The sequence below is a fragment of the Blennius ocellaris genome (genome assembly GCF_963422515.1).
Source record: "Blennius ocellaris genome assembly, contig: SCAFFOLD_117, whole genome shotgun sequence".
Lineage (NCBI taxonomy): Eukaryota > Metazoa > Chordata > Actinopteri > Blenniiformes > Blenniidae > Blennius > Blennius ocellaris.
In genome coordinates, this window is record NW_027662244.1 from 56,421 (window position 1) to 68,408 (window position 11,988).

At 42.1% G+C, this 11,988-nt stretch overlaps 1 protein-coding gene across 1 annotated transcript; it reads right to left on the reverse strand.

Moving 5' to 3' along the window:
- Nucleotides 1–5,639: 5,639 nt before the first annotated feature.
- On the reverse strand, nucleotides 5,640–8,167 carry LOC308148013 (sclerostin domain-containing protein 1-like; the record flags this gene model as incomplete). Its single annotated transcript, XM_080521421.1, has 2 exons — nucleotides 5,640–6,058; nucleotides 7,987–8,167. The coding sequence occupies 2 exons, from the start codon at nucleotides 8,165–8,167 to the stop codon at nucleotides 5,640–5,642; spliced, it is 600 nt and encodes a 199-aa protein (XP_080377547.1).
- Nucleotides 8,168–11,988: the final 3,821 nt, after the last annotated feature.

The following is an 11,988-nucleotide window of genomic DNA, read 5'->3' on the forward strand; positions in this document are numbered from 1 at the left end:
AAACCAACACACTGAGCTAAAACATTCAGAACACCAGGACAAACCAACACACCGAGCTAAAACATTTAGAACACCAGGACAAACCAACACACCGAGCTAAAACATTCAGAACACCAGGACAAACCAACACACCGAGCTAAAACATTTAGAACACCAGGACAAACCAACACACCGAGCTAAAACATTCAGAACACCAGGACAAACCAACACACCGAGCTAAAACATTCAGAACACCAGGACAAACCAACACACCGAGCTAAAACATTCAGAACACCAGGACAAACCAACACACCGAGTTAAACATTCAGAACACCAGGACAAACCAACACACCGAGCTAAAACATTCAGAACACCAGGACAAACCAACACACCGAGCTAAAACATTCAGAACACCAGGACAAACCAACACACCGAGCTAAAACATTCAGAATACCAGGACAAACCAACACACCGAGCTAAAACATTCAGAACACCAGGACAAACCAACACACCGAGCTAAAACATTTAGAACACCAGGACAAACCAACACACCGAGCTAAAACATTCAGAACACCAGGACAAACCAACACACCGAGCTAAAACATTTAGAACACCAGGACAAACCAACACACCGAGCTAAAACATTCAGAACACCAGGACAAACCAACACACCGAGCTAAAACATTCAGAACACCAGGACAAACCAACACACCGAGCTAAAACATTCAGAACACCAGGACAAACCAACACACTGAGCTAAAACATTCAGAACACCAGGACAAACCAACACACTGAGCTAAAACATTCAGAACACCAGGACAAACCAACACACTGAGTTAAACATTCAGAACACCAGGACAAACCAACACACCGAGCTAAAACATTCAGAACACCAGGACAAACCAACACACCGAGCTAAAACATTCAGAACACCAGGACAAACCAACACACCGAGCTAAAACATTCAGAACACCAGGACAAACCAACACACCGAGCTAAAACATTCAGAACACCAGGACAAACCAACACACTGAGCTAAAACATTCAGAACACCAGGACAAACCAACACACTGAGCTAAAACATTCAGAACACCAGGACAAACCAACACACCGAGCTAAAACATTCAGAACACCAGGACAAACCAACACACCGAGCTAAAACATTCAGAACACCAGGACACACAAACACACCGAGCTAAAACATTCAGAACACCAGGACACACAAACACACCGAGCTAAAACATTCAGAACACCAGGACACACAAACACACCGAGCTAAAACATTCAGAACACCAGGACACACAAACACACCGAGCTAAAACATTCAGAACACCAGGACACACAAACACACTGAGCTAAAACATTCAGAACACCAGGACACACAAACACACCGAGCTAAAACATTCAGAACACCAGGACAAACCAACACACTGAGCTAAAACATTTAGAACACCAGGACAAACCAACACACTGAGTTAAACATTCAGAACACCAGGACACACAAACACTTTGAGCCGCAATGTTCAAAACACCAGGACAAACCAACATACAGTGTTCAGAACACCAATCATTGGCCAGTAAGGCAGTTGGTCCACAGGAGTTAGTTAACCACAAGGCAGCAGGTTTTTTCTTTTTAAATCAGAGGTTTCCTCCTCCTTGACGGGCTACCTCCTGAGGTTGTCAAGCCCCATCTACTTGAGAGCTTACAGCACCTGGTATTCCTAGGCTGTCTCCCATCCAAGTAGCAACCCACCCAGCTTAGCTTTCAAGATCAGATGAGATCAGACGTGTTCAGGGTGGTGAAAGCCACAAAGTGCACAACACAAATAAACAAATAAACACACAAACAAACAAAAAACAAATAAATAGATAAAACATCAATGAAGCACCAACCAGTGTAAAATAACAAGTCTCATAAAAAGGGCATATAGTGCCAGTCAAACATTATTTAGTGTAATAATGGCTTTTGCATAGAAAGTGTTTCTTAGTCTGTTTGTTTTGATCTTTAATGTCCTGTAATGTCTGCAACTATTTCCAAAGTGCAAATCTGTGATGAGTTGGGTCCTTCAGTATCTGCTGTGCTTTCCTGAGGCAGTGGGAACTGTAGAGATCCCCCTGGATGGAACGGGGCAGCTGTTGATCTTCTGGGCTGTGGAGATGATTTCCTGGAGCTGCTTCCTGTGTGCTGCTATGCAGCTGGAAAACCACACACAGACACGGTATGTAAAAATTCTCTGTATGGAACATTTATTAAAGGACACCAACAGTTCCTGTCTGAGGTTGTTGCTTCTCAGTATCCTCAGAAAGTAAAGTCTCTGCTGTGCCTTCTTGATGATGGTTGTAGTGTTGGCACTCCAGATCAGCTCATCCTCAATGTGCACGCCCAGGAATCAGAAAGTTGAGGCTTTCTCCACACAGAGTATCTGTTTTCCTCCTCCTAAAGTGTAGGATGATTGCCTTTGTTTTCTTGATGTTCTGGATCAGGTTGTTCTCCATGCACAACACAGACAGCCTGTCCACCTCGTCCCGGTGTGCAGACTCGATGGAAACTGCCTTCATTTGGTTGTTGTTGCTCGGAACAACAGATATTAAAATGAGACTCAATTCAAACCTTTATTGTAAATGCATTTTAACGGCACTGACCAAGATAACTCGGGATTTTTGTGTAGGTGTAAAGTCCCCTCTCAGTGGCCTCATGCTCTCCGACTCAGGGAACTGGGTCTCTGACTCATCTGCCCCCTTTAGGGACTCACCTTGTCAGAGACCCGGTTCACTGAGTCAGAGAATTTCTTCAAATACTTGGAACGGCAAAAAAACCCAAGCATGCTTGAGGAAAATTCACAAAAAGCAAGACAAGATGGTAGTTTATCTCTTTGAAATGTTCATGACTGGGTGGCTGATCTGTGCTACTCTATGATTTTGATGTTGGTGAGGCTGCATGACTGGAAGAGGAGAAGCTCTATGCTGAGTACACTGAGTAACGTCCTCGTTCATAATTCTATCAATATTTACTTACAATGTCAGAAACACTGTTCAAGAGTCTATTCAGTCAAAGAACATGGAAGGATTCTTTCTCTCCTTCAGTGCAGGAGGCCACAAGTCACTGCTTTGGTCTGTCATCTTCTGACAAATACAAATTCTAGGTGTCATTAGGCACTTCGATAAGAGGTATGATTGGCCTGAAGCTTTGAAGAAATCACTCTGAAATAAAGACTGTTCAATAAAAGATCACATCTTGAAGGCTCAGAACAGAAAAACCTTTACCATTAAAGTGTGTGAGAGTTTATTTCAGCTCAGATTGATGGATCCTGGGAAAGTTTGTGAAAAGCTGGAATCTGTTGTCTGCTTCCTGTTACTCATCCTTCCTCAGCTTCACCTGGCGAAGCATCTTTACTCTCCCTGCAGAACACACCCTCAAAGGTACAGGTAAAACATCCTGTTGTCATCCAGCGCAGGTGACTCTTTTCACTGCCGCACCACCCTGCTTTCTCACCAGCAGAATCAGCGGAAACACCAGACAATGAAGTGTCTTAACATGTTGCCGCAGCTGGAAGCGGCGCCTGCAGGCGAGGGCATCGCCTTGGCGCTGACTAAAGCCTCTGTTGTTGGGAGTTCCTGTTTGTGGTGAAGTGGTGACGCATTGTGTCACAAATACCTCTATCTTTCACACAATCACAATAACACATGGAAGCTAAATAAATTACATCCAATTTTAAAACCCCTTGGCGATGCCAGAGATTTTTATTTTTGCCGCTGCTGGAATTTAGGGATCTCTCATTTATGTTCTACTGTAACACTAACAATATGGCCACCGTACCATTTAGAACCTTATTATGTGACACAATACACACAATATTTGAAAGTTGCCACTTAAACACACCACTGAATGTAAACTTCACAATTGTCACTGATGGAGCCTCGAGAAGCAAAACAAGTCAAGTCAGCTTTATTTATTGACAATTTTGAAACAGCCAAAGTGCTTCACAGACAAGACAAAAATATATAATAGAAGACTATAAACAGCAAAACCCAAACTACAAAACTGAACAAAAAAACTAGGAACAGAGTCTTAAACATGGTTAAAAGCCAAGGAATAACCATGGGTCTTAAGATTAGTGTTAAAAGTGGACAGTGAGGGGGATTATCTGACGGGCATTGGAGCTCATGCCACAACAGAACAAGCTCCGCCCCCTCTGAGCTTTGATTTGGACCTCGGTACAGCCAGAACACGCAGCAAGTTTTCATTTAGGTCTCAAACACAAAGACACTAACTCCTGTCAGCAAAACCTCCACTGGAAGACAGATATTAGTTTCAATGGATCTCATGGCATGAATAAGCAGGAAGGAGACAATCAGAATGAGTCAGAGTTCAGCTGTCAACCACCAAACAAGAAAAGAAAATCCTTCCTCACCATCAGATGTCACAATAAAACCAGACCTCAGTTGTTGTGCTCAAAAGACCAAGGCATCAATGATTTGGTCACATAAAAAAAAATAAAATAAAAGTGCTCCATATTTTATTATTAGAAGTTCCACAGTCACCAGAAAAAAATGCACTCTCAGCAACAGGAAGTAGTAAGATTAAAGATTAATGTGTCCGCTGCACTCACTGGCTGAATCATATCACACTGCTTTTTAGTAAAGATATAAATACATGTTTTATTGGTGTATTTATTAATCAACCAGACAACAAATTATAATATTCACACATTAAAAACAAATCTAAATAAACCACTTAAAAGATCATATTTATTGGGGGTGCTGTAATGGGGCTATGGGGGTGCTATGGCTATCGCAGGGGGAGCTCCAGCCCCCCTAAGGCCCCCATGGTGCCACCTATGCCCCACAAACTAAAGATGCCCTGTCGTCTACACACTGCTATACATCTCCATTTAACTCACTTCACATATGAAACTGATTGTACTTTACAAGCATTTAATCTCACAGTCAAAATAAATTTAAATCTTCATTAAATGAAAGTTCACTGCAGCTAAATGTCTGTTTCCACGTGATCTGATACGAGTGCAGCCTCCTGGTGCGTTCTCACTAGCTTGCATTGAAATAAAACACAATGGCTTTGATGAGGCGCCACTTTATGTTCATCTGTTGAACTTTGTGCACTCGAAACTATGACGAGGGATGTAAAGCGATCAGATGAACTCTGACTTTTCAATGTTCAGACTCCTTCGGCTCTGTTCTCCAGATACAAACACAAAGACAATCAGAAGGTTCCAGTGACTTCAGCTTTTCTGAACGTGAACCTGATTCAATCAGAGACGTGAGCAGAAGGTTTGAGTTCAGCTTTAAACAGTAGAAACATGATCAGAAGTTTGAGAGTTTGAACTGAATCCTACATGACCTCAGCCTGGCTGCTGTCCTTCAGACCTTTCTCTCTTCACTCTGATGCGTTTGTCTTGAATCACTTTCACTTTTCACCACAGAAGCGTCTGTTATGAGAACTGATATGAATTTAACATTTGCTGATTGTTCGGACTCCGAGTGTCTGTCCACTGACAGCTGCTGAGAAGGAAGATAAAAAGCTGTTTCAGAATGAGTGTCACGGTTCAAAGCAGGACCAAGACTTGATATTTTCACAATCGTGGATGTGTGTGGAGCTGCTCCTCTCAGGTGTTTGGAGAGCAGCAACAGTGAGATGGTTGTTAGTCGTGGGACTGTGTAAGTTCCTCCGGCAGTGCAGCCCGGTCCTGGTTCTTCCTGACGCTGGCACCGGTGCCCGGCAGGTCACGGTGGCCAGAGTCGTTCTGCTGCCTACTGTAGCGTTTGCACTTGCAGGAGGTCACCACAGTGATCTTGTAGGTCCTAGAGCTGCCGTCGTGGCACCCTAGCTGGATGCGCTGGGTCCGGGTCCGGTCGATGATGCAGCGCCACTCCTGGGCGTCGCGGCGGCTCCAGTAGCGCCCACCAGCGCCAGCGCCAATCCAGTTGGGCAGCAGGTGGTTTGGCAGACACTCACCGGCACACACCAGCTCCTTGATGGGGTCGACACTGGTGCACCGGCCGTCAGAGATGTACTTGGTAGACCGGAGCTCCCTGCAGCCCACCTGGCTCTGGTCCAGACCTGCAGCAAACAGACTGCTGTCAGGGTGTGTGTATGTGATTCCGATTCCGAAAAATGTATGGATCCCATAGGGCAACTAATTTGTAGCAATACTCGGAGCAGCCAGATACATACAACACACACGATGGTCAGTACATTACATTCACCAAGATGCCATACACCAAAAAAAAAGAAATGAAAACATCGGAATACAATATCCCTTCAAACTATACGGTTTGAATTTAACGATTTAATTGTGGAGGGCACAAAAGAATTGGAAAACCGATTTGTTTTCTGCGGCCAAAACAGGGCCCTGAAGGCAACAAGACAAACTCTGAAAACTGAGCCAGGATGCATTTGGCCTTTTTAGCACCTGCTCCTCCTACAAAGAATGGAGGTCCCTCATTGTGACCCCAATGATTTTGGAGCACGTTTTAACAATGCTCTGGAGCTTATTTTTGTCCTTCACTAACAAGCCTTGGAACAAACAGGTAAAAGAAAAAGTGAGGAGGCTTTTAATAAAAGAACAATAAAAGTTATTAAGAAGCATTTTGTTTACAATAAAAAACTTAAATTTCCTCAGCAGATATGTTCTTTGCTGCCCTCGTTTTATAATAGAATCAGTGTTCAGGTCAAACTTTCATTTGCTGTCGATTGTTGTGCCAAGATATTTATAACTATCAACAATCTCACCATGAATGACACTAACACTGTTTGGGACAACACGTCTGAACTCAGTGGTCATTTCCTTGGTTTCAGCGACATTCAGATCCAGATAGTGATCCTCACACCAAGTGACAAATTGTGCCAGCGCAGGGCCATGGCCGGTCCCTGACACTGAAAGCAGAACTTAATCAACAATCTGTTTTCCTCCGCAGATCGACAGCTGTCCGTGTAGAGGATAAAAAGAAGAGACGACAAAACGCATCCCTGAGGTGATCCAGTGTTGGAGATGGATGGAGGAGACTTGATTCTTATCATATATATTTTATAAACTTCATTATTATGGTCAATTTTTTTTTTCTTTTTTTTGCTCATGATTACTACTAAAATTAAATGAGCAGAAAATAAGGAGGGGAGTGACACTCCATAATTATTGTTTTGGATCATTCTCAATAAAAATGTGGCTTTCACCATCTGTATAAAGTACATGTATATCTGGAAAATGTGTACATAAGATGCAAACTGTTGATGAGAGTTTGGACTTTGTTGATCTCTCCTGATCTGTTGACTTCACTGGAGTCACATTGGAATTGCTACTCTTTGTTTACTGAATCGAACTGAACAAATCTCAGCTGCTGCATCATGTCTCATCATCATTTATTGAGGCAGGTGTTCTGATTATTGGCACAGGTCAGTCAAACCGGGTCAGGTTGGTTCAGCTCGGTTTCACAGGGTCACTGAGGTGGAAATCACAAGGTACAGGTGATCCGGACCTGAAACACATCCTTCATAATCTGACAGGGCAGCTCATCATGAACATATAAGAACAACTGAAACCACGTGTTAAACGTATGGGCATCAATCATTTATAAGTTACCAGGCTGGAGAGGAACAGATTGAGCCTGGCAGGGAGACGCTCTTATTTTATAATTTTGCTTCATTGTGGTTTTATTCTAGTCTTTCGACAAACAAACAAAAACATCCAGAAGGTTTTTTTTTTTACAATATTAATTATGCTTCAAAGAAGTTTGAAACCAATTGTTTCCAATACATTAATATTGTTTAAAAAAAAACCCTCTCTCTTTCTTTCTTGTCATGTTTGATATCAAATAAACTGAATACCATCTATTTCAATCCACCATCGTTCGCAAGAGGCGCGACGCAGTCTGGACTCACCATTGCGCGCGACGCAGTCTGGACTCACCTTTGCGCGCGGCGGGTCTGGACTCACCATTGCGCGCGGCGCAGTCTGGACTCACCTTTGCGCGCGGCGGGTCTGGACTCACCGTTGCGCGCGGCGCTCTCCGGCGGCCTCCTCCCTCCGTTGCGGGCCTGGTTGGCCTCCTCTTCCGCAGGTTGCACGGGCAGGTGCAGCGGCGGCTGGGGACTGATGGACTCGGTGGCGTCGTTGTGCACAGCCACTGTGCTCGGGCTGAGTAACAGGAGAAGCAGGACAGGATGGAGCATGACGGAGTTTCGAGGGAGCTGCGAGTTGTCAGTAACACCGAGGAGCATCAAACCTGCGGCAGGTGCGTGTCTGTACACCTTTATACCTGCACCACACTTTATGAATGTACGGGACCACCTGGACACACCCACACGCACACACACACACACACACACACACACACACACACACACACACACACACACACACACACACACACACACACACACACACACACACACACACACACACACACACACACACACACCTGTGACCACCTCTGCTCCAATCAGAAGGAAACCACACGAAACGTCATCACAGCTGCTGGATACAGGACCTGTTTTCAAATTCCTCTTCAGTTTATTTATGTCTCCTATGGTGCAGTGACGTGTGGTGAGGTTTATGCCTGGTGAGGCTCCGACTCCTCCGGAACCAGAGTTACAATGTATAAACTGAAACGAGCATCTTATTTCACTATTCATCCAACAGCATCAACTGGTAAAGCTTCATATCATCAGCATTCCTCTTTCAGTCATACTGACACCAACACCAACACAAACACTGGAACATGTTCGTCCTGCAAACAGAGTTTCTTTTATAGAGATGGATAGAGCACCTTCTTGTGTCCAAGCTGTTCATATTTACTGTAAACTCGTTAAAGTATAGAGATGTGTGCAGCACTAATTTAATCTTGACCTTCAGTAAAAATTTCTGTTACTTTTCAAACTTTAGATTCTGGTGCTTTAATCAATTTGAATAAAGGTTGTCTATCAAAATGATAAGAGAAAAATTATTTTAGGCCAAAAATGTAGTTATCACATACGTGATTTTTTTTCTACTTACTCTTATTTTATAAAAAACAAACAAACCAAAAAACAACAAGAAGCAAACAAACAAAAAAAATACTAGTCTCAATTGAGATTATGAACAAAATTCAGTTCACCCATGCCACCTTGAGGTGCGTCAGAGTACTGCAGGCAATTATTATTTCATAAAATGTCAAAAATGTGTGGTCATACTGAAAATGCATCTTGAACACAAATCAGTGGAAAATGGGAAGAGACGACTGGGAGAAAACTGCTGCCAGAGTCAATGCACAAGTTTCAATGCATTGCTCCATTGACTAAACATTTAACTTAGGATGGCAGCAGACAGGTGGAAATAATAAATGGGTATAAAATCAGAATTTCATTTAGGTGCAATCAAACAGGAGGAAGGCAACTTCGAAGCAGCTAAAAATTAAATAAAAAAACATCTTTCAGAATGAAAAGGCTTCTATGTATATATGCTCTTATTGTACTTCATTTTTATTTTAGTATTTAAATTGATTTTAAAGTACTTCAAGTTAGTTACTTCAAGTAGTAATTTGGACTCATTCTCTGCTAATATCCTATTGAGTAGATTAACAGTGTTTAGATTAGTCATTTGAAATTGACAATGTGTACCTCAACACTCAAATTAAGAAAACACTACACACACACACACACACACACACACACACACACACACACACACACACACACACACACACACACACACACACACACACACACACACACACACACACACACACACACACACACACACACACAGGGATTTCTTTATTTATATGACCCCCCCCCCCCCCCACACACACACACACCTTGTTTCAGTGTGAGGGTGATTCTCTAACCACTCTTCACACTGTTGCTTTACCAATATTCTCAAAAAAACCTACAATTTCACAAAAACACATGCTGTGCATAAATGTGCTCTGATATGAGGCACGGGTCGATTCAGAAAGGAATGAATGCAGTCAGAAAATCAATTCTAATGTGGGCCAGAAGACACTCGGGACGTAAGTTATCTCAAATTATTTCTGCCTCAATGTCGATTGGGTTTGGAAATAATGGAGAATCCATTTCTAGCAAGCTGCTTCAGGTGAGTGGAGCCAGTGGAAACTCAGGGTTTCCTCTACAAAACCTGTCAGCAAACAGGTTCTGTTCAGAGTCGGCCACCATGGTGACTAACTATGGGCTTAATTCAGCTGTCTTTATGGAATGGAAAACTCTGAGTTTCCCTTATTTCAGGGTTAACATGCTCTGAGTTTTCACAAAATACACTTTCTGAAAAAAAAATTTCCTGAGCAATTGGATAATGTAAATTGAGTCACTGGTGGAGGCAGAAGTAATCATGAAATGAGTGAGGTGAGTGTTTCTCTTGGACGTGTCTGTGACAGGGTGGCAACAGGAAATCAGATGTGAAAGGGTGGTGAAAGGAAGTCAACAGGAAGAGGGCGGAGTCTATAAAAAGGAGTGGCCAGCTCACCTGAGCCATTCTTCCTGCACTGAGACACCTGAGTGAGAGCAGCTGAGGCCAGCAATTGTTTGGTGTCTTAGTAGGTGAGTTCACTTACAAAACATTTAAAAATGGTTCCAAGTATGATTTTATAATGTGTAATCTGAAGTGTTTTAGCTCAGTTTTAGATTGGATATTTAAAATGTGTCATTTGTTAGACTTTTGATTCAGATCTCAAACACCTGCACATCTTCAACTGAGGGAGAGAGGGTTCCAAGGTATATTATTTTTGGTACATGGTGTTTGTCAAATGTTCTTTTTGGAAATTCTTCTTTTGTGTATTCATGTGTGCCTCTCTATCTCTAATGTTAACACTCTTGTGTTCTTACCAAAATCATAATTGACTTGGATGGGCTATTTTATTTCTTTGTGAACTTCTGTTTTACTTAAGGGATGCAATATGTACAGTAGATAGCCTGTGATTTTTAGTGACCTTGGATTGCTGTGGGAAGGCAAACTTCAGTGTTAAATTTGCTTTTAATTGAATGTGAAGTGGTGTTTCCTTCATTGATTATTTTTTTTTATACTTATATTGTACATCTCTCTACTTTCCCCCAGATATAGTCTAGCTCCAAATTAGTTCCCTTAAATTATTCAATTATGTTTCAGTCAATTGATTAATTGCACTCCTTGCTTGATCTGTTTTATCCCATTTTTTTATTAACTCCTTGCAATCTGCTTACTGGAGGCAAGTTGTTCTCAGTCTTTTAATAAAATGTCTTTTACAGCAGTCTCTGGTTCCTGTTTATTCTGGGTTTCATGTTTAGTATTATCAGGTCACATGTATCTCAATGGTAACATGTTGTATAAATGTTTGTCCCATCTCTGCTCTCCAGGTGTCGTCAACCTAATGGCCAACAGTTTGGAGCCAGGTGAATCCCATTGAACAAAAAGTGGTCCTAAAGACATCATCTCTATACATCATGAAGGTGTCCTCAGAGGGGCCACAATTAACTTTATTTTTGGATGTCAATGGAAACATGTTTTAAAAGAATGACAGATCATCAGACTATCACACATAGACTCACACGTGGAATTGCCAATTAAAAAGTGTGTTTTATTGGAATGTGGAGAGATTCCAGAATACCCAGCGGAAACCCATGCACACAAGCAAAGTTCTCAAACACCTCAACTGGATTAGAACTTGCATAGTTAAAATTGTATTCACAAGATGAAAGATTATCAAAGTGATAAGTTTCTCTGTGGAGACTTAAAAGTGCAATGCCTTGCAACCAAAGCAAAAAATGGTCATAACGCTGACGTTGTGCAGTCTTGCATTCAACTTCACATGTTGTCCCCTCTTGCCTGTCATGATGATGAGCTTCCCTCATTTTAATGACAAATCAATAATTATACAAGTAGTTGAACTTAACAGCTTGTGAGGAGTCTATTTCAACTGATTCTGAGTATCTTAAATGTACATATTTCTGTATCATTTCTCAACCAGTTCTAGCTGTCAAATTGACATCCAGATTACACCTGGACAGACGTGTCTTGATGTCTA